Below are 24,147 nucleotides of genomic sequence, written 5' to 3'. Positions count from 1 at the left end.
ACTGCCTATAAAAGTCTTGGAGAATCAAGATTAAGGTGAATTCATACTAACGTACTTTACGTTAGTATAAATAACAAAAACTTAATCAAAAACATAAAATAGCAAAATCACTCAACAGCGCACATATTTCTTCTAAAATAAACAAACTCACGCGCATTCATAGATCTCTGCTTTATTAGTTAATTTTGCGCTGTGCTATTATGTATTGACTACTCATAAAGGGTGCATATGGGAATCAGTTAACGCCAATTCTTCAGATGACCTGGTGGCGTTCCTATGCCAGCGTGACATGTGTCCCAACGCGGGATGCGCAGAAGCAGCCAAAGTGTGCTACGATCATTGCATCAGCGTGACGTTTGCTTCTGACACGCCGCCGCCATTGTACCTTTGCATCGAGTGCGCTAATGAGATACATCGGTTAGTTATTGTAGTATTTTAATCAGATATGTATAATTCACAATAATATGTGTTGAGGATTAAAACGCGTTTTATAATTATGAATTTCTAAAATTCTGCCTGTATATAAATGCGTTGGGATAGTTTATATAACAAATAATTTTAAAAAACATATTATAAGCAGAAACTGAACAGAAAGCAGTAGGTGGTTTCAATCCCCACCCGCTTACTATAAAAGAAAGGCCTCAGTGTGGCACGCTAGCGGCTGAGCTAAGCTATTGGCTGAGCTAAGCTCGCCAAACAGCCCGTGCTGAGCTGTAAAGGCCCTTAAGGCCAACAGCGAGATTCCTTAAAAAAAAAAAGGCACGCTAGCATTCGCTGCCATTGGTTAAGTGTTATTAACCAATGGCAGCGAAAACACTTTCAACCCGACAAAGTGCTATTTTATTTTACATAAATAGATTATACATTTCTGCAGTTAAAACAAAAACACAGATATTTTTTGTATTTTTTATGGCCAAAATAGCTCTATTAAAACAAAATATTTTTATTTATAGGGAACACCCAAATCAAAGATTCTTTGATATACTGCATCCGCAACAGCAAGTCTCCATGGTGTGCGAGAATAAGGTAATATATTAATGTAATATAATTTGTGTGTTTGAGGAAATATAACTAAATGAAAATAATAAAATTTAAATAAATGAAAATAAATAAACTTTAATTACTTTATTTTATCATTCAGCTGGCATCACTGGTTTAGTAAACACTTTTTAGTAAAATAAGATGGTATCTATACTTGTGCGTATTTTAAAAGGGACGTAATTATCACTAGTAGTAAAACCGCTTTTAATATGAAGCAAAGAACCTAATGAAATGGATATATTCACTAACAAATAAAATGTATGTATGGACGATGTTCACATTCCTATTGCAATTGAAAAATCTGCCCGGCCAAAAAGGTTTGTCATCTCTGAAATGTCAAAAAATGATAGCTGTCAGAATTCTACGGAATTAAAAATCAGAGTATAAGTGAGACGCAAGTATTTTGCACGGAAAAACATAATCATAGTAACATGTGGAGTAAAGGCCATTTATGGTTTTAGCATTGATAATCAAATTAAATACGAATTAATAAAATAATTAAAACATTTTATTAATTAATTTTTCCAGAAGTTAAAATCATAGAGAATTAACTCAATTAAAATCAGTTTTTATCCTTGTTAATTTTCGCCAGTCGCAGTTCTTAATAAAATATTTATTTAATTTGTAGAATTGCAGATCAACAGACAAAGCAGCATATTCCATTTGTTTCTCAAACGAATGCGCGAGTTACAACGGAAATCATCCTATCAGGTAATCGATATATCGAGGTATACGTTTTATCTATTTATAGTCTACGCTATTAAGACACGTACGATTAGTCCTGGCGGTTATGACGATTTATATTTGTACGTAATACACATTTTTGATTGACATGACCAATCTAGTAATAAACTCTGATATTTACGAATTTTATTAGTTAATTAAGCTATCAATTATATTGTAAAAAGAAAATTTAATTAACTACTACTATGGGCACTAACAAATAATAGAACTTTTACTAGTTAACTCAACCGGCAATGGAAAAAGGTCCGTTGACCTATGTATTCGTGAACTAAATTAATACACCGAATCATAGTGCCCTTTTCAGAAGGTTAGTCCTATGGGCCCATGAAGTACCTAACAGTGGACGATGACGATTTCTGACGTACCCTTCAGGTACATTGAAGGTAAGGTACTGAAGTACTGCCGAATAACTGTCTTTGCCATGTAATCATTTTGTGAAGTATGTGTAAGTAAAGGTATTTATATTAGTAAGTAGTAGTAAGTAGCGCGAATTCTTGGCGTACTCTTAGCTCGTTGTAGCCCACAGAACCGAAAGAAAGGAATAAATAAATTTGGATTCATGAGTGGATTAAAAGGGTACACACTGTACATCCTAAGATACTTGTGCCTCAGTAATTTTGCACCCGCTCCAACATCGCCTTATACTTAATTTCATATGGAGCACATATTATTGTAAGCATATGTTACAATGTCGTAAGAATCGTATTTTTAGATACTGCCAGCAATGCCATGGCAACCGCCACAACAGCCGTCGTGGTGGAGATCACGTGCTTCACACTCGGCTACCTCCTGCTTGGCAGATGGACAGTGATATGCAGACTAATCTTGTCGAAGCTATCATAAGGTAAGTTTTACAGGATTACTTCTATAAACATTGATAAGGCTACTAGAATAGGTAGACCTTCCAAAAGTCCTACTCTGACAATGACAATTGCCGTTATGCGATCAAGAAGAGGACGTCAAGGGTATCAGGTTTGATTGGTCGAGGCGCAAATTAGTTCTTCTTTCTGGTTCGTGGGTTAGACCGAATGGTTATTTCGACTTAGGGTCCTTCAAGAAAAGAGCGTACTAATTCTTAAAATGCCGGAAATGTGACTTGTGAGCCCTCTGGCATGAAAATGTCTATGGGCGGGGCAGTATCACTTAACATCAGATGAGCCTCCTGCCCGTTTGCCCCGTTTTTAAAAAAAAATGATCTAATAGTGATGTATATAGTGGCTTAAATGTTAGATCACAGGCGTATTATAGAGGTCGAAAATTGTAATTGTGTCTCGCAAACATTCTTGGTATGTCCGAAAATGTAGCGAAAGTATACGAAATCGTTATTGAAATTGTTTTTCTTAAGTGCAGATTATCACGATTTCATAAATAAATCTCTTAAAGTCTGCATATTATTGAATTAATTTTCCTGAGTAAAGTAATTAGTCGACAAAATTGTTATTATAATAAACCTGTGTCGCTACAACCCGCTATGAGTCTTGGCCTCAGACTGCATTCCGGTATCATTTTTATTTCATACAAAAGAAGGTGATAAATTCTGTCAGACACATACATTTTTGAATTCGAGACGTGCCGGTTTACTCACGATGTTTTCCTTCACCGTACACCGAGCTAGTGTTAGATGCGAACATAACAGCCAGAGATCAAATCTACAGCCTTAGATGAGCATTTATGTATTATATTTATAGCTTACTCAAAGAAGCGAAACCAATCAATATGGAGGATCCTGATAGTTCAGCGGAATTGAATAAATCTCCGCTGAGTGTCCAGTTGCCTGACCCCATCTCAGTTGAAGATCGCCAACTGCTTGGAAGGTAAATTTTATTATTTCGTATATCAATTAAAACGTTTAATTCAATCGAAATTTATAGAAACTTCTTTATTAATCGTATTGAAATTGAAAAATCTGCTTGGCCAAAATTCAATTAAATCTCTAACATGTCAAAAAATTATAGCTGTCACAATTCTACTGAATTAAAAATCAGTATAGGCAAGTAGATTTTTTCAAGAATCTTCCTTTAACAGATATGGAGTATGGCTAATGGTAGGCCTTTGCACGCCTAACCCGGACACACCTGACGAAGTATTGGGGAGATTGCTTTCTGTGCTTTTTCACTGGTTTCACGTAACGTCCTTTTCATACTCGGGTCAGTGTTATTTTAATTATAGGAATGCGCTTAAGATTAAACATTACTTATAAGTATTGTATTTTGATTTCTCAATATGCAACGATTCAATCTGTCTCGATATGTTTGTTCAAAATGTCTCGATAATTCGATTTTCTTACATTATTTTTTTAATACTAAAAACTTGATTTATGACAAAAGGGTTGTGACAACATTCATACATCGCAAGTCCCAACACTAGGGAGTCCCTGTGTTGACATGAAACATGGTACATGTTTAAAACAGTTTAAAAAAAGTAATTTTAGTGTCACAACTGGTTTCATTCATTTTTATGAGTGAATGTGTGTGAAAGGGTGTGTATGTATTTGAGAGTTATTATGGTCGAGCGCTCTGTCTGTGGTAGTTAGATACGTAGTAAGGGCCCTGTAGAATCGAAATCCAATTCAGCTAGCGTAATTTTTATGTGATTTACGTAGTTGTATCTGAATAGTACATGAATATCTTCTTGAGTTGAATAAAAACTTAAACTTAAAATAATAATTTGTAGACTTCGATTTATATAAAGTACTGGAAAGGTTAGGTTAATAAAGGTATACATTGCAATTATATATTATATGTAATATATCTAATAATGTTTTTTTCCAGGTGAAATAGCTCACACAGTAGAAAAGCTGAAATGGGAGTATGTATGCGCGTGGGTCCGTGCGTTAGGCGAATGCAGACGAAGGGTATTAGTATCATGTTTGCTGCCACATCCGCCACACCATATACGACATGCGGGGCATTGGGACACATTGGCGTCAAGAGCTCATCATTTAAGGGACGGGCTTAATCGGTAGGATTTTAAATCAAGCTTTGTAAGTCATAACAAAGAGAAAAAGTATCTATGTAAGCTTAAAGTACAAAAAGTTCTATGTCATTTCTTGCGCTAAGGGTTAAAGTAAAAGTATATGAGATGAATAGGAGCTTCGATAAATATATTTAAAAAAATAACAATCTAAAATAAAAATAACAACCATTTAACAATAAACCAAAAAAAAAACAAGAAAATTACTGCAATAATTATTATTATTAATAATAATCTGTTACCCAGCTTTTATACCGTGCCTTTATTTTGACTTTCATATTATTTTTGTTTCTTTTTTTAAACATTTATTTTATATTACCTAACTAGGCGAGGCGGTACATAAACGGAAAAGAATCGGTATATGGTATTTAAACCTTAGAAACCTCAAAAATAAAACTATTTTGTAAAAAATTACATTTTTAATATTCCAGATTATATTGCTTGGTTCCATACGGTATCATTACTCAATCAATCTGGGACCAGATTATGCCCGCTTGGATGGAGGCAATTTGCACTGATGTACCGGAAAAGGTTATTAATTTAAAAATCTTAGTGCAGACCTAGAAAAAAGTGATTTAGTGCTTTCTATGTAACTTCAATAATGGTTTTAAGTTTAATTTTAAATTTGAGTACTGAATAATTTTAATTTGGAGACATCAACTCTACAGAATTTAATATAAATTTACAAAACAGTGAATAATTGTAAGCTGTACCACACTTGAACAAATCAAATAATTTTGTGTACGTTCTTTTTACACGAACGTTTCGTATATGTTTTTATAATGCGATCAAGTATCCGCAAAATTCAAATCTTACAAAAAGTACTCAAAAACCTCGTATTCATGAAAACATCTCAACACTATATCATAAAAATGTTTTTTAGGAATTACTAGAACTGAAAGTTCCAGTCGCAAAGATATTGGAAACAGATGGCAGTGCAGTGAGCGGAGATGAAATCAATTTATACAATTTTGCAAAGATCAAAGTCTCAGACAAACCACGACCGGATACTGTATTGACGGTCCTTGAATGGTTTCAGGTATTTTACTATTTCTTTTAATATTTATCTACCTCTAAATACTTTTGTAAGGGTTGAGACGAATTTACTTTTCGACAGGCTTGTCACACTATACTCTGATTTTTCATTCCGTAGAATTCTTAAAATTCATATATTATATTGTATATTGCTACTTTATCGAAAAAGTTCTCCACCGAAAAAGGGTAAAAACTGTACCCATTTGAGGGTAATTAAAAATGAAATGCTACGTTTTTTTTGTTTTAATTGCAAAAGGCATATCCAAATATTTACTTATGTGATATATAATAATAACAAGTATTTCAATATCATGAACAATACATCGAATAAACTTTAACTACTTTATTTTATTTATTTATCTGTCCTATTAATTCCAGGTTTAGTAAATCTTAAAGAAAAAAACATTATCTTTACTTGTGAGTTTTTTTATTGTTTCTGAGAAAAGGTACATATTTATCACTCGCCATTAAACTAATTTTAATGTTGAGCACCGCACCTAATAAAATGGTTACAGTGACTAACAAATAATCTGTATGTATGTTAGTCAGATGTCCAGATTCGTATTGAAATTGAAAAATGTGCCCGGCCAAAAAGTTTTGTAATCTCTGACATGTCAAAAAATGATAGCCGTCAGAATTCTACGGAATTGAAAACCAAAGGAATTTGTATGAAAATTATGACGTGACAAAGCCTCTGAAGAATCTAAAAATCCCGAACACTCCCAATTAATTTGGAGTCCAAGCGTAGGTTAAATTTTTCCAAACCAATGTGTCATTCTTATTTGATTTGATTTTAATTTGTTTGTTAATTTTTTATGAATATTTAGGATTTTATTTCAGACAATATCATTACTAGAAGTGAAGATACCGCTGTCAAACCTTTTCGAGTTGTTCAGCCACTGCGTTATTAATCTACCGGAGAAAGTTTTTAAACCTCAACCAGGTATTTTTTTATATTTTTTCTGGATGTAGTAAAATACAGTTAACATATAAGTAAAACTTGCTAAGCGAAATCTCGAAGACGGCTGGACCAATTTGAGGTATTTTTTTAATTAATTCGTTGAACTTGAAAAAAAAGGTTTTTTTTCTAGTTATTGTAAAAATGTTGGCGTGGCAGCTACTTATATAAATATTAATGGAGGCATACTAGGACGCAGCCTTTTCATATTTTGCAAATAAATATGTTGCCCAAGGATAATGTAACATTCTAGTAGTAACTGAATTTCTGAACTCCAATCCTTAAACTACTGAATTATAGTTCAGTAGTATCTTTCTTGATCTACATAACCCCTTACCATTGTGACATAGTACTTTTTTCCATCTCTTACAGTTTTACTAAAATGATTCATAAACACCGGGGATCGAACCTACGACCTCAGGTATGAGAGTCGCACGCTGAATCCACTAGGCCACACATTTTAAATGGTTAAGATTATGTTTATATATTAAACTACCAGACTCGGCCAAGCCTTGCTGTGGCTAATTTTTTTGTTATATTCCATAGTAGTAAACTATTCAAGGGAAACGATAGGAGAACTTATGTGAAACGTTGGTACTTTTAACACAGCGCCATCTGTTAGAATTGTATCAAATAATAAACTAATAATTTGCAATTAAATAAAATTGCGACTATAATTAAAAGATCTAAGCTATCCTATCTCTGAAGTTGGACCAGACTGCTCAGGGTGTGCCAATTTAATTTAAAATTGGTTAAGCAGTTTAGGAGTCCATGGCGGACAAACATCGTGACAGGAGATTTATATATATTAAGATTATCGTCTCAATATTCCTAACACTATTTGGCAATATATATCGCTATATTATATATTTACAGAAAGTACAAAAGCAAAAGAAGGCGAAACAAACGACTCGCCGCCGGACGATAAAAATGACGATGAAATGAAACCTCAGAATTTGACTTGCTGCATTCTTATGTTGGATATATTGCTTAAACAGGTATATATATATATATTTAATAACGATCTGTCTCTTTTTATCACACCGTAAACAATATGGCAGAAAATTGACAAGAGTATTTTTTTAATATAGAACAGGGGGCAAACGGGCAGTAGGTTCACCTGATGTTAAAATACCGCCGCCCATGGAGACTTTCGATGCCACAGGCCTCGCGAGTGCGTTGCCGGCCTTTTAAAAATTTGTACGCTCTTTTCTTGAAGGACCCTAAATCGAAACATTGCCTAGAAAAACGCGCAGTTGTGAAACGGCGGACGTCGAGGTGATACGGGAAAATAATGTTAATATTTTTTATGAATAGTCAAAGAATACTAACAAATATAACGACTTACATACTATGTATACTATGTATTAACATGAATATATAAATATATTTGTTTTCCGTAGTTGGAGCTTCAACAGCACCGTATTAACATTCAAAATGTAAGCAGTGAGGCGACCAAACTTCTGCGACTAATGCTTAAATCTAATCAGATCAACACTATTGAACATTGTAAGTTTATTTAAATATGATGAACGATAATCAAATATTTAAGAAAAAACATGAGTTTGTTATTTCACTTGAAAATCACTTCTATTCTATTTGTAATCAATCCAAAATGTACGAACAAAAAATCTTCATATTCAAATTTATATGACTAACATGTGTTATGTATGTACATAAACAAACGAAACAAGCGTCTTTACTACATACTTGCAATCAATATAATAAATGAAACATCTGTTACACAAATTAGATTAATAATCTAAGAATCTAGTCTAAGAAAAACATAATTATTTCTTTAGATATATATTATACATATATATAGAAACAATTGTCATCCCACTATTCTTTCTTCTTCTATTACTTTTCTCATATTATAATATGGTATAAAGGGATACTTTTCTTTGACATAATCCCAGAGGGTGGGTCTTTATAATACATTTCTTAAATTTATTAAATCTCTGCCTTTTAATAAATTTAAGAAATGTATTTTAAAAAACAATTTCAATTATCTATCTATCTATTATATAGTTTATAAAAGGGTCTGGGTCTAGTGCTAGGCTTCTTCTAATTAATTTGCGATATTTGTTTTAAAATAAGTGTTGTTTGACGATTTTAAAACCGTACCGAGAATTTATTTAGTCTTTTTCCTTCGGCCTACACCCTCTGTCTTCTTTGCCGATGAATAAGGATGCCCATTTAAAATTAATAACAAAATTTAATGGAATAAGTGATAACTGTATTATTTTCCAAAATAATCATATTTTTTTATATGTAGCGGTTTGTGGTCTGGGTGTCTCTTGCGGGTACTGCAGTGCGGCGGCGCTCTGCCATCAACTTGCCGTTCGCCTTGTCCGAGCTCTGCTACCCCGGTATGAACATGCCGCTCCTGGCCTGGAGGTATTCGTTTTTGTTATGATTTACCGCCTTTTTGCAGGTTTAATTCTTTAACTTCCACATCAAATGTATAAAGCATGAGATAAAGTATAACACCCTTTAGGTTTAAAGACATTTATTCTCATAATAGACATTAGTCACTTACATGAGAACACTTATATGCTAACGTTACAATTTGAAAAAAAAACATTTGTGCAATTCACACATGGTAGAAGTGAAACCTTCAAAAACAAATATAAATTAATCATTTTCCACTATCTAAATGTGTGTGTTCTTTAAAAACAGTATATTTTAATTATACATTTTAATTTATAAGTTTAATATAAATCTTTAATTTGACAAAAACTAAAACAACGAAAGTTTGAAATTCGATCAAAAAAAAAGCGGCAGTAAAGAGAGGCTGTATAATGCCTCCTATCTCATTTTCTCCCACGTTAAATCTTATGAATTGATGTTTCTGTCTCTCTTTACCGCTGCATCCGGTTTGAAATCACGACGATTCGAAAGAAGTTTATCTATCTCATTTTCTCCCACGTTAAATCATATGAATTAATGTTTCTGTCTCTTTTTACTGTCGCTTTTCCGTTGCATCGGGTTTGAAATCACAACGATTCTAAAGAAGTTTCACTTCAAAAAGAAACTTGGTAGAACTTCGATGAACTTTCATTTCCGTAGATTGGGATCACTCAATAGATGGTCTTTTAATCTTAATTTAAATATTGCTAGGCTGCCTGCACTTTTTACATTTTTTGGGAGTCTATTATACCGCAGTACTCCCCCAACGCTCAATGTTTTTTTGCCGTAATTGGTTCTATACTTAGGTATACTTAGGCCTTTACTGGATGCCAAGAAGAAACTCAAGACTTTGTCTAAATAACAAACTCCTGAACTAAAAACTAGGTGCTGTGGTCTCTTAAAAAATTCCATGTCAAATAATATAATAGCGATTTATGTTCAACTTTCAGCCCATGGCGGAAGAGTCGTGGTCTGAAAAGCGGTCCACGGATGAAGACGCCCGGCGACCTGCACCTCCTACTCAGCAGCATCCCGCGGAGAGATCGTCTCTTGGCGGAGTACTGTCCCATATGCCCCATGTATGTATTGCAATAGATCAATGTGTTAGGCGGGCGAAAGACTACAGCCGGAAGGATGTATAATGTATGGAAGTGGTATGAAACTATGAACGTGGTTCACTGATATGTTGGGCAAAGAAATTACTTCAAAGCAAATAGTCTTGAAGGGCGAGTTATAATGATGAACATTCTCTATCCCAAAGATCAAAAACTATCTATGACTTGTACTAATACCGCAAATACATTCAGCCATAGTGAGCAAGGAAGTGGGCAGGACAAGTGTGTAAACGCAATACTTACGACGAAGTATCGCGGATATATCATATATACGCGTATCCCATGTCGATAGTATCGAGTATCGCAATACTTACGACGAAGTATCGCGTATATATATCATATGTATACGCGTATCCCATGTCGATAGTATCGAGTATCGCAATACTTACGACGAAGTATCGCGTATATATATCATATGTATACGCGTATCCCATGTCGATAGTATCGAGTTTACACTCGTCCTGCCCTGGTCCCTGCTCACTACGGCTGAATGTAAATGGGGCATTATGGACAATTTTATTTAGTATCTTATATCTAATCAATTGAGATTCTGTCTTGAAATAAATCAAAACATTTGTAGAAAAAAAAACAATTTCGAAAAAATTTAATGAAATTCTTAACCTACCTAAAACATCGATTAGTGTTCCACGTTCGTTAATAAAATAAACTTTATTTACTATAAGATACCTATGCATGATTTGAAATTTAATTATTCTATTCCTTATACAACATAAAGAAACCCAGCATGATTTACTTAGCTATACATGAAAATGTTTTCTTCGTTTAGGTGAACTGACTGTATATATTTGTTCGTAGATTTTAAAGCCAAATTCTAAAGCAAAGATGTTCATACTAAACAAACAACCTAACCATTTCTGGAATGACAGTCTATTTGATTTAAATTTTGCTATAAATGTAGTTCATATAGCCCTATACATTACACATGGAAACATACCCCATACAAAGAAAGCCAGTGTAGATGATCCAACATTTCTTAATAAAGGTTTTCGAGTGGTCCTGTATTGCTACGAATCGAGTTTTCATTGGTTTCTAACTGGTTTTTTATAGAAAATCTAATACTCTAAATTTTGAATAAAAAGTTTCCTTAGATGTATCGTAAATGTAAGGGGGTATGTTTATTTGATCTAGAAACTTCCTTGATATTTACTTGCACATGTGTGGTAGGGCTAAATGTAATAGATGTATAGTTTGTTCATTTCATGCAACTGTCGTTAATAAGCGACGTCGGTTCGGATGCCTCTCTCACTAAGTCGTCTGGCGACACACAAGTATGTCTTTCCCCTTCATCTTCTCTTCTCTTTAGCTTCTGTTCTCGTATTACGCTAGTATTTGATGTCAGTATTTGCCTAGTTGATGCATTGCTTTTGATGGGGCTTCTTTAGTGCTGTACACAACAAAATGGAGATGAATGGAGTCGAATGCTTTGCAATGGCTTTACATTATGTGTACTGAAAACTCTACGTATGCGTACGTACATTTACGTACTTTAGCCAAACTATAATTTTTTTATGGTCATGTTACATGTTTTAGTTGAGGCCTTGAATTGATTAAACGCGGATAATTTAGACATATTTCGTCGATTTTTGGGTTATGTTTTACCCCGATATTATATGTTTAGAATGTGGCAAACCATAAAATGTTATAGAGGAGAAATATATATTATTAGAACAGCTTTGGCCTTGTTGGTTAAGCGTGCACCTCTCTATCAAGAAATCCTATTCCAATAAAGGCTGCGCGCTAATGGATTTTTCTTTTTAAGAGCGAATTTTATACTCACTCGTACGTTAAAGGAAAACATCGTGAGGAAGCCGGTATGAATTAGAGAGAATTGACATATGTCAAGCACAGAAGGCTGATCATCCTATTAGAAAAAATAATTGATCAAGAAACAGATACAGAAATCTGAGGCTTAGACCTATAAAGTTGTAGCCACTAATTTTTATTTCTTCAAAACATTATCAAACGTGTGTAAATTGGGAGTTCTTAAGACTAAGTTGCTTATGTTTTAAGATAATGACGGCGACCGTGGAGACGATAACTGAACAGTTGGATATGGCCGTCTCGCTCCCTCCTACGGAACAGCCACCCGTGGCTATAGCTCACTCTGTCACACTTACTGATACAGATGTCGCTACTGCTACAGCAAATGTGAGTAGTCCATTCGCCTAGTTAAACCCGCAGAAACCTTATTATTTGTGATTTATACCTGAAGCTGAGTTTCATTGACGCAGACTAAGTAAAATACGAAATTCCACCCGTATCACCTTGACGTTCGCCAAACTTTGCGTTTTTCAAGGCAGTTTTTGCTGCCAATTCTTAAAAGGACGGCAACCCACTGGCGAGCCTTTTGGCATTGAGAGTTTGATAGAATCAATATTGTCTTAAATATATGTTAGTTAATGCAGCTGTTTGGCCGATATATAATTAGCCGTAGATGGTTTTTTTTTTAGAAGTTTTGACTCGAAATACCTAATAAAGGAAATTATTAAATACTATATTTGTAAATAGGTATCCACACCAAATCTTTTAGGGGAGCACGAAGCGGAGTCCGTTGATGACGATATCACAAATTTCTGGCCGACCTCAGCTGGCCGGTTCCACTTCTGCATTGACGAATTGCCACAAGAGCTGCAATACATACACCAGTTGCTACAGGTACATTCAAAATAGCGAATATCGTAATAGTCAAAGTAGATTTGAAGATTTCTGAACATTTCTGATTTCTAGTAGTACACCGGAATCTACTATTCCGGGACCTGCTAAAACCCAGTAGCGTAGTTCCTAGAAGGCCGCGCTAGAGGCTTCAGTATCTGGCATTCTACCGGAGCAGTAGTTTTCTAGTGAATTATTAAAGGCATATTAACAATTTTTTTAACTTTCCCGAGTTTCTGTCCTAAGTCGACATACCAGCAAATTCTTCAGATATATATTCTTGTATGAGTAAGTCCCATCATTATTTTAATCGTACAAGAAAATAAATACGGAGTGGATTAATAATAATTATGATTATTGTTCAGGATTTATGAATCGGGAGTTATCATCTAAATTAAGACTCTGGTCTGTCTTTCATATTGATAAATTTTAAAACAAACGTGTTACTGACTTGCTTCGAATTCTTATTGTTTCGCTAGAAAAGAATTTGCAGGTTTCCATAATGCAAAACTCAAAAATAATTTAATCAATTTATTCATATAGGTTACACAATGTACACTTATAAACGTCAAAAAAAGAAATTTGCATTAAGTGCTTCTAATTTTACATTTATTGCCAGTTCTCAAATCAAGGGTGTAGAACGGAAGAGAAGTGCTGGATTTAAATTCTCCGCCGCTCGTTCTAATCGCCAAGTTTTTTTATTTTACACAACGTTTGTAAAGATCTGCAACCATTACACCACATGACATTTAAGTAATTAATAATGATAATAAAATTAAAAACAAAAAATAAAATAATACATAGTCGAAATAACTAACATCACCGCTTACACGAATTCAAGTACGACCAGTCACCACAAATAGCACCCGTTCACGAGTATGTCGCATGGCCAGCCATCGGCCCCCTCGCCATAATTTAGGGAGAGAGACAACCCGACGCATGGACGCCGCCACAAGCAATGCGTGCTAGTTGTTAATAATTCTCCTTGTCTATTTTATTTCAAAATATTTTCAGATGTTTACTGTTGGATTTGGCTCAGTCCAATACTAAACCAGAAATGATTATTTTAGGAGCTTAAGAACACAACTCGACCGGATGTGCTATACTACCTCCTGCAATGTCTGCAAGTGCTGGTGTTGAACACTGACGCATTGGCTGAACATAAAGGCTTTCTTATTTGGTGCCAAGAAAATCTTCTTATTGACAAGTAAGTGTACATTAATACCTGTAGTAAGTTACTGTTAAATTGTTTTTTGTATCTATAATTATGTCATTGTTATTGTTCTTAAGAAATGAGAACGATTCCCATCTCATTTCATAAAAATACCATACATAAAGTCATTGTTCAGTGTCTCATAGCGTCGTGAAATTAAAGTTTGAATGCAACGATCCATTTACTCTACTCCCAGCATTCGTCACGATGATATAAATCCGAAATAAAGATACAACGTATACGTACTACGTATATGTCGGCATTCAGCGTCAGAAATTATCGTATCCAGTTTCCATTAATGATAACTGCCGTCAAATTGTTGAAGATAATGACGTCATAGATTAGTTTATTGGCATCAGCCATTTAATTTCGACATTAGAGACTACATTTTATATAAATATATTATATATTTTGCTTTTCATATGTTTACTTTCAACCTCTAAATATACTATATTGCATGTATTTAAGGTCCCAACTGATTTACCTGTCTTTTAGTCTTTGGAGCGTTTGTGACGCGGCGCAATCCCACATATGCTCGGTCGCTGTACCGGTGTTGCTCCATTGCGTGACGTTGCCTGGAGGGGCTGATGTATTATGTGCGCTCGTGAGGGACAGCTTCCATCACCATGATGAGCAGAAACGGTTTATAGCTGTCGAGAGAGTCACTATGCTTATACGGTAAGCTTATACGCCTATATTCTAGAACGTCAATCAAAGTTTGATCGTCAAAAGCTATCAAACCGTTTTGTAAGTTTGACGTATTGAAAACAAATCTGGGCTAGTCGTTATAACTGATTTCATTATTTATACATAATAAAATCAAGCATTCTATGTATCTGAATATATAATTTGACTATCGTGTTGACACGCCTATGACACATATAATATTACGTAAAATTGAATTTACGAGCGACAATAGTGTATAAGGTAGTGTACATAATTTTTTGTTTAAATTTTTAAAGTAACATTATTAAATTTCAACTTTAAAGATTGATTTTTGTGCAGTTTTATGGATGGATCACCTATTAAGTCCAGTCTTCCATTGCAAACGGCTTTAGCCACAGCCTTCTGCTATTTAATATCTAGTATGGATGACATCAACGTATACGTGGCGCAGCGTGCAACTCTCTATATCGGTACAATACACGATAATGCTATTGAGGTAAGCTCTATACGAATTAAACTTAACGAAAATCTAAGTTCCTTCTTAGTCTCTATTATGAGAATTGTCTGTTCCTTGTATTTTATGGAAAAATTAAATGTAGAAAGTTTTATAAGAATTTTTTTCTGATCTCTTCGCTAAGATTATGTTGTAATAAGTTTCTACAAAATTAGTGAATAGTTTAAACTTAGGTAATGTTCATTAATAGTTTTAGTGTTATAATAATGTTTTGACACTATTTTCGTGTGTCAAAAAAGTGCGGTAATTCGCAATTTTTTTTATTGATATAAACTTGCCAACGCTCTGCACACTGATACATCGGTAAAAAAACAACAAAATGTAACTTTTAATGTGACAAACATTTATAGGTTACATACACAAAAATATCACACAAATATCAAACAAAACAAATTTAACAAAAGAAAAATTACTTATGAATAAATTAATATATGGATCCAGACGGAGCAAGTTCTTGCTTAAAAATGCCAAAACGCGTTCTATGGAAAGTAGGGACAAATTGACTTATATTCACTACGCTCGGTTTATTGACTCAAATAATTAGTTCTCTTAAGGGAATAATTATATAGGACGAAATATTTTGTTTTATTCATATGAAAATATGTTATACAATTGTTCTATCCGACTAGATTACAATTATTCCGTGGTATATTTAAAACAAAGTTAATATAAGTATAATTTATCAAAGAATGCTTAAACAATTTTAGTATTTTGATATAACGATAATGACTCTTAGAAATAAGTGATTTATTATTATTATTATATAAAATTTCGCGTCTTTTGCTCCATTGACTTGTCTTATGTCAAGTCTGTCTCTCAATTATTATTAGTTATTTCACATAGCATAGTAATTAAGTCAAAGCTCTTTTACAAAAGTCGTTCTTATTTCTTTTCAGCTGTTACTCTATTGTCTCGAAGCCCAATTCGATCTGGTGATAGTAGATCGGCCGATGATCCTCCAGTCTATATACCAACTACACAACACACTAAGCGACAGACGAATTCTCACCTGGGAGTTCTTCTTGAATCGCTTTGAGGCTTTGTTTTTAGAAGCTCAAATCAATACAAATAAAACTGTTGATTTTTCGAATTTAAGGGGTAAGTATTTAATTCTTAGGGCCTGTTTCACAATGTATGGATAAAGTACCAAATAGCTATGCAACACATAAATTATTCGAAAAATATAACTTCCGAATAAGATACTTCGCATTTCATGACAAATAGCGCTATCTGACAATCGTGAAACGCAAAAATAGTTTTTATCCTACCAATAAGTAATAAATAGCTTATTTGGAACTTATCCGGACATTGTGAAACAGACCCTTATACTGAAAAAAAGAAGCTAAAATAGCCTTATTAAAGGTAAAAGTGGCGGAGAGTTTTTTGTCAGTTTATCTTGCCCGCTCTTAGCTCCATACTTCTGAACTAGTTGTAAATGTAAATATAGAATCAAACATATTTTCTGTTGACGCTCATAAGTGTACTTATTTACCTATATGAATAAAGTTATTTTGAGTTTGAGTTTACAGATCAAATCGAAGGACTAATAATTATTAATCTTAGTATGTATCGTTTCTCAGTAAGTGAATTATGTATGCAATTCTTATGTGAAATAAAGTTATTCTTAACCTAATGTAGCGACCCTTAATTTATCTATTGCACGTATGCACTATGTATTAGAGCATACGTGCAATAGTTATATATAATAATAACGACCATGTTCGTCATTCTCTTTAAATCTTGTATAATCGAGTTTGGGCTTTCTTCAAATCTAATTAATATTACAAAACGTCCAGATTGCATCGTTTTTATTTTATTCTTGCCATTCTTAGAGTTCGTGAGCAGCTCAACAAGTTCTGAATGGTTTTTATACAAAGTCCGACGAGCGCACGAAGCCCTCAGCGCAGCGGCGCGTTCGCCTGCAGCGCACGCGTACGCACCGACTACGCACGCGCGCTCGCTGTCTGCGTCCTTCGGGGCTAAGTGGCCTTATAAACGGACTATTAGTGCACCAGCCGCTGTTCCTCCGCAACCAGCTGGTAATATTATTTTATGAAAACTTTCATAATCGTATACTGGAGACTATATCTTAATATATATATATCTTGTGTGCGTGTGTATGTGACTGAACTCCTCCTAAACGACTGGACCAATTTTGATGAAATTTTTTGTGTGTGTTCGTGGAGATTCGAGAATGGTTTAGATTCACAATTTTGTCCGCTGGACAATGTTTTTTTTAATTAATTAGTAGTTGTTGATTTTGGAATGTTTTACATTGGATCCGACAGACGGCGCTACCATCGCACTGTCAAATTTTAAATAATATTCGAATTTTAATTTTAGTCTGTCCCGACAGCGCTGCGATCAAATTAAAAAAAAGTTTTGTTATCATTGTGTTATATCGTGTGTGACCATGTGCTGGATCGTTAGATATTGTCATAACATTTGAATAATAATTTTCATCAAAATGGTCCAGAATGTTTTAGCTTATTAAAAAAGGTTTGAAATTTTCAAATTAAAGACGTATAGACAGGACAACGTCTGTCGGATCCGCTAGTATGTATAATAAAAGTGTAGAAATTATTATCTACTGCCGGTAGATTAATTAACTTAATGGAATTTAACTTTGTGGAACCAATCCCAGTACAGGTATTTCAAAACCACATCAACTTATAGGCCTTCTAGAAAAGAGCATACCTTGAAAGGTTGGCAACACACTCGCTGGCCCCTGGCGTTACAGTTGTCCATGGGCGGCGGTTATTACTTCTGTTCAAATTTACGTTTGTATCCTGTCCTATAAAAAAATAAAGATACAATATTGGCTACCTTCTGTTGGTCTTGGGTAATAATTATATTATATTATTATATTTTTCCTTTTAAAAAGGACCTTAAACGTATATTTCAGAGCGCGAGAAGATTTACTCACGTCAATACTCGGCGCCGCTACTGAAGCGCAAAACATCGCGGTTTGGTTTGGGTCAGTTGCTGCCGACGCCCCAACAGGCGTCATCGCAGAAGACTAACAGTGCTCATGGTATGATCTTTTTGGAATCTTTCAAACATACAACTTTTCTCTTTTTTTAATGTGTATATGTGTAAAATTTGTAGTCATATATATCCAAGAATTTTCTTGGATATTTTAAACCTACATATAGTTTTGGGACTTAAAAATAAATGGAAAATAAATTTCGGAATATTACAACTGACTAAAGCTTTATTATCAAAAAATAATATTTTTTATTTGTACTAGTAATAAGATATTTAAAAGTATTCATTATTTTGTTAATTCTTCAATAAAGCAAATGTTTGCCAGTTAGTCTTTGCCAGTAGATTATAAAGTTCCTTCAGGTTTTTCTTTTCTAAACGTTATTTATCTCTTTATTTAAAACGTTATTATAAGTATTCAAAAAGTTAAATAAGCGAACGTACAATTTACTCGATAAAATGGAAACATTTTCATTACATATGGGTTTATTTAAGCGGCGGATTAATAGACATCTTCTGGGTAGGCGTGCGTGCCCTCATTAGTCAGAACCTAACTTCAGATGGATTGTTTCCAAACGTTTGCATAAATTACACGTATTGAATTATTAAATGGATTGTTTAAAGGAAAAAAATACTATGAACCAAATATTATTAAAAAAAATGGTTTATTTATAGAAATTCATTCTATGTCGGGTCGTTCGACAGATGAGTCAGCCTCGGCGATGCCCAAAACCGTCGATTTGGAGGAGGCCGATAAGGAAACCACAAATCTACTGGTTTTTCTACTGATGCAGTTTTTATCACGGTAGGTTTCTTGTCGAATATCAGAATTGTCGGAAATTTAATAAAGTAAATTGAATGTGTCATTTCATTGAGTTGAAATCTCATTATTACATGGACCGACCGAACATTAGTCACGTGATGATTTTAAGCATTTTTCAAACCCAATTATCGATACATACCGCTTTCACTTTAAATCACATGTATTGTTTTTTTACCACCAACAAAAAGTAAATGAATCTTTATAATATATATATATATTTTTAAATATCTTTATCTATAACGATAAAAATATTTAGAAAAAACAAGTCTAGTTTAGTTGCAGGTTATTTTTGACTGGCATACAAATAATACTAAAGGAATTGCGTAATAATTTTAAACATATACATTGTTCTCGGACTACGAATTACCGAGACTTTCTTCAACACTAACTTACTATACCCCCTTTGTGATATTTGATGATTTTGAACGCGCCCTCAAACCTCACGTTTTTAATTGACGGCCAGATACTCCCAGAGGCTCTTTTATCTCTGCCTTTTAATAAATTTAAGAAATGTAATAAAGAAAAGCTGTGTAAAAAGGCTTAATATAAAGTTATTGATTATCTAGTTGATAAAAGGGCCTGGGACTAATGCTGGGCAGGCTACCTCTAATTAATTTGATATATTTGTTTTAAATATTGTTTGATGATTTGCTTTTTTAAAAAGAGTACCGAGAGTTTTTTTACGCCGGCTTTTTCTCTCGGCCTACACCCTCTGTCTTTGCCGATGAGTAGGGATGCCTACAAGTTTGAATTGATTGACGTGGAATAAGTGATACCTAGATGATCTTATGTTCCAAAATAAACGTATTTTATTTTTATTTTTTTACTACCTACCACCGCTAATTTCTATTCAAACTGGCTCAGGAGATATACAACATAAATGTATGCTTTAAAATCTACTACTCGTAGCTGGATGGGGATCGTTGGTCTGGTTCGTGTTCGTTTAAAAAGGTTGATGTGCTCGTACAAGGCCCGAAAAATAATTTTGTTTATAATACATTGTTTCATGTTCCTCACATGAATACTAATTACGCAAAAAACTCAGTTTTGTATCGCGCTGCTCGGACATACAATGACCATTATTTAGGCATTGACTTGTTTAGGTTATCACGGAATGTGGTTAAAAAATGTAATAAGATTATACATAGCGCAAAATCATCTACATCATAAGCACGACACACATACACACCATCACGTACACACCCACACTTTACACCATTACACAACACAATCAATTTAGGCTTAATCAATAAATTAAATTTAATCAGTTAGTTAATTGTATTGAATTCTTTGTTTGTTTGTTCCTTTTTGTAAATCTTTTTAGTTATAACATATCATGTATTCCATCTGTGGCTATGTTCTCGGTGTATTTGTTTGATATTATATTATGTATTTTGTGTTAGCTGTAGGAGTACAAAAAATAAAAATAAAATAAAATATTTTTGAAGTGAAAACTTAATTAGCGGCGTTGTACACTTGTTTTCGAATGGGTAAAATTTTAAAACCCCCGTCAGGACACGTGACCTGATCGACATTTCGTAAGACATATGGAGAGACACCTGGCGCGACGTATTTAATGTAATATAAATTGTCATGTTTGTGTACGATAGCGTATATATTGTAAATAATTAAAGAATAAATATTGTATTGTACCACATAAATGATAGTATTTTTATACTGATAATTAAAGCAATTGGTGCAAAATTATACCCTAACCAATATCCAGACTGCACAACATAAAAAGGCAGCACTCTTTTAGGGTTTAGGTGAAAATTTATTTCGGAATTCTCTTCTTCAGATCAGACCAAGCACATCCGACAGATGAGAAAACAAATAACAACAAGACGCAGGATTTGGTGCTCAAACACTTGTTCTTGCTGCTCGGGTACAACTGCATCGAGAAGTACTTCACTATCTCACCACAAACTTTGAGGTACATTCGTCATCGTTACATCGTTTTATTCTTTAATTATAATTTTTTGAGATATCTTTGAAATAAAAGAATTCCTTATAATCTTTAATTTATATATTTTTTATAAATTAAGTAAATCCTTGATCTGTTATTATGACCTTGATATGATATTATTAAAATTGCATAACATATGGGTATTGTTTGGACTTTAATAGACTATAAATATGGATTCCAATTCGTATCTCAAGTAATAAATTCGTCATGATCATCATCATATTTCATACAGAAAAATGGTTTCCATACATCCTAACTTAATAAATGTATGTTTGTTTATGATTCGGAATCTAAATCATCCAAGAATATCCTAACTTCCAAGTTCCATCGAAATCGGCTTAGCACTTTATGGGACATGTCTAATACAGCTACTTAAATAATAGATGACATCTATTGCTATTTAATATTTTGGGACGCTTTTGTGTATAACTTTTACGGCTTTTTAAGTATAACTTGATGTTTTATAGACAATAAATTAGATTCGATCATTCAGGTTCATATATATTTATCATGCATATTGTTAAACCTGGTATATAATATTTTATTTATATTATATACGTTTTCATTGTATTTTTTTTTATATTCCTCGCTTGCTGTTAAAATCAATTAAATTGTCTGTTGAATTCCAGGATGTCGTCTATATTTAATGCGTTCATGGCAAATCTTCCACAAGTATTGGATCAGAACTATATGATGGGTGCGAGTATTGCTGAACCCACTCTACTTTTGCTACAGGTACTTACTTGCTTTGATACAGAACATTTTACAAACTAAATTCAAATTTAAAACAAAAAAAAAATACATTATTATTACCGTAAAGATATAATCGACGAATTTTGTATTCCATACACACATACAAACATACATATAACACAACCTGAACATAAAACGGTATTTATCAAACCATATTAAAAAATAGTGGCTCTAAAACTGTATAGGTCTGGGCCTCGGATTAATGTATCTGTTTCGTGATGATTTAATTTTCTCTAATAGTTAGTTCAGTCTTACGTGCCTGACACACGCCGTCAACTTTTTGGGTCAAGACATGGTGCCTTCGCTGATCAGATTGTTTTAGACGATACGATAGCATATCGTATCGTCTAAAACAATCTGATCGGCGACTACGAATGTCCTTTACATTGGTGTACAGCTGAGGATCGAACCTACGACTTTAGTATCGATTAGAGTATCGCACGCTGAGGCCAACATAGCATAAAACAAATCTTTACAAAAAAAATCCTTTTGAGTTGGGACTAAATTTCAGAATAATCTAAGCAACAATAGCCAAGTAAAAGTAACGTACATGTGACGCTGTATGTATCGTAATAAACACCTTATAAATTCCAGTACTGCTGCCGACCTTCAATAAACAGTGCAAATCTTGGAGGCATCGGAATGGAAGCAACCGGTCCGCCTGTCACCCACTCTTTGGAAGCGTTGCAGCCTCATGTCAGGAGACACTGGTTGATGGCGCTCTTGGTTGTATTGTATAAGGTGTGTTAATACAATGATTTTAAACTTGTGTATTTGTACGTATTTTACGTACGTGCTCGTTCTTATTGCACCATGCTTTTTTCCGATGTTTGTTTGTTTGTTTATTTCTCACTAATATTTATAGACAACAAGCTCATAGGCTTATATTATATTTTATTCGAACAACTTATGTTACAATTTTTTTTAAATAATGATAAAAGAGCGTATCAATTTTTAAAAGGCCGGCAATGCACTCGCGAGCCCGCTGGCATCGAGAGCCTCCATGGGCGGTGTTAACTTAACATTAGGTGAGCCTCCTGCTCGTTTGCCCCCTGTTCTACAATAAAAAAATCTTTGCATGAATATTGTGCATGGCACAAAATCAGTTTGATCATCGTTTGATTATAGAATACATATTCTACCATTTTTATTAATTTAATATTGAATTATTTTTTGAATTCTATAGAAATATTAATAAACCAAAAATATGTGTGTAGTACCACTACAGCAACGGGACCATCTGCTCTCTAAGCAGCTGGTTAGTGCGAGTGGTGCTGAACTGCGTGGAAGCGCAGCATCATCGCTGCAGGCGACTGCCTCCGCCGCATCACCGTCTGCCTCCACCCGGTACGTATACGTGCGTCTGGGATGCGTATACACAGAGTTAATCTAAAATAAATATGTTCTTTGTATATTAACAAAGGAGATGTGCTCTATAGATTCGCAAACAGTAGAAAAAATAATCAAATTTCTTTGTTTTAGTGTGTATGGAGACGCGCGAGCCGCTAGCGAAGCCCGAAGAACCAAGTTTGACACAGAAATCACCCGCACATTGGAATGAACCGCCTGAACCAGCCAAGTATGTTAAAAATACCAATTTTTAGATCTTTTTGGTCTGCCTACTATTCCTACCTTAAACCGACTTTTCCATTACAATTAAATGTTATATCTCATTTCAGATGAATATAAGTCGCATTACATTTCTATTACATAAATTTTTGTTTAATGTTACTAATTAAATAAAATGTTTTTTTCGTTTACATATTTTTGCTTGATTATTTGTAATAGATACAAGCAATGGAGCATAGAACAGGAATCATCTGAGAGCGAGTTAATCGCGATTCCTGAAACCAGCGATAAGTCGGATACAACAGTACATGGCAGCACTGCGCCAGTAAGTATATTACTTATATATTTTTTTAATTCAGGACTACCCCCAAAATGTCATCTGTCAAAAGTAAGGTAAAGTTCGCACTCGCTGTATAATCATAATATCTTACGAAGTCGAATAAAATCCGTATTGCATTAAAGAAGCTATGTGTGGCTATAACTTATTTATCGAATAATATACTGATCTCTCTCTCTCTCTCTCTCTCTCTATTTTCCAGGGATCTTTCGATGAGCCATCCCACTACGAAGATACACCAAAAGTTGATTCTCAAACAATTATAACTTATCCAACATTGAATAGAATCGTAAGTTTTATTTTTTTAGTTATCACGTATACGTACAATAGTACGTATTCTTGTACGTCCACGTACAAAGTTTTACAATTT

General features: G+C 33.9%; 1 protein-coding gene across 1 annotated transcript in view; it reads left to right on the top strand.

Annotated features, from left to right (window-relative positions):
- Positions 1-24,147, top strand: part of LOC110995717 (protein unc-79 homolog) — a 41,843-nt gene that overhangs the window by 6,418 nt on the left and 11,278 nt on the right. Inside the window, exons 8-38 of the mRNA XM_045628648.1 lie at positions 258-417; positions 954-1,026; positions 1,670-1,752; positions 2,498-2,629; positions 3,474-3,599; positions 3,811-3,932; positions 4,557-4,746; positions 5,190-5,289; positions 5,642-5,797; positions 6,634-6,736; positions 7,628-7,749; positions 8,155-8,260; positions 9,030-9,151; positions 10,114-10,242; positions 11,487-11,567; positions 12,310-12,447; positions 12,808-12,954; positions 14,022-14,158; positions 14,660-14,842; positions 15,170-15,326; positions 16,241-16,442; positions 17,177-17,383; positions 18,250-18,378; positions 19,035-19,134; positions 20,951-21,085; positions 21,748-21,853; positions 22,466-22,612; positions 23,089-23,218; positions 23,354-23,450; positions 23,660-23,765; positions 23,980-24,066. Coding sequence (XP_045484604.1) covers positions 258-417; positions 954-1,026; positions 1,670-1,752; positions 2,498-2,629; positions 3,474-3,599; positions 3,811-3,932; positions 4,557-4,746; positions 5,190-5,289; positions 5,642-5,797; positions 6,634-6,736; positions 7,628-7,749; positions 8,155-8,260; positions 9,030-9,151; positions 10,114-10,242; positions 11,487-11,567; positions 12,310-12,447; positions 12,808-12,954; positions 14,022-14,158; positions 14,660-14,842; positions 15,170-15,326; positions 16,241-16,442; positions 17,177-17,383; positions 18,250-18,378; positions 19,035-19,134; positions 20,951-21,085; positions 21,748-21,853; positions 22,466-22,612; positions 23,089-23,218; positions 23,354-23,450; positions 23,660-23,765; positions 23,980-24,066 — 4,013 coding nt within the window. The remainder of the gene's footprint in view (positions 1-257; positions 418-953; positions 1,027-1,669; positions 1,753-2,497; positions 2,630-3,473; positions 3,600-3,810; positions 3,933-4,556; positions 4,747-5,189; positions 5,290-5,641; positions 5,798-6,633; positions 6,737-7,627; positions 7,750-8,154; positions 8,261-9,029; positions 9,152-10,113; positions 10,243-11,486; positions 11,568-12,309; positions 12,448-12,807; positions 12,955-14,021; positions 14,159-14,659; positions 14,843-15,169; positions 15,327-16,240; positions 16,443-17,176; positions 17,384-18,249; positions 18,379-19,034; positions 19,135-20,950; positions 21,086-21,747; positions 21,854-22,465; positions 22,613-23,088; positions 23,219-23,353; positions 23,451-23,659; positions 23,766-23,979; positions 24,067-24,147) is intronic.

This window comes from Pieris rapae, chromosome 6 (genome assembly GCF_905147795.1).
Source record: "Pieris rapae chromosome 6, ilPieRapa1.1, whole genome shotgun sequence".
Taxonomy (NCBI): domain Eukaryota; kingdom Metazoa; phylum Arthropoda; class Insecta; order Lepidoptera; family Pieridae; genus Pieris; species Pieris rapae.
This window is presented reverse-complemented; position numbering and strand designations above follow the sequence as displayed.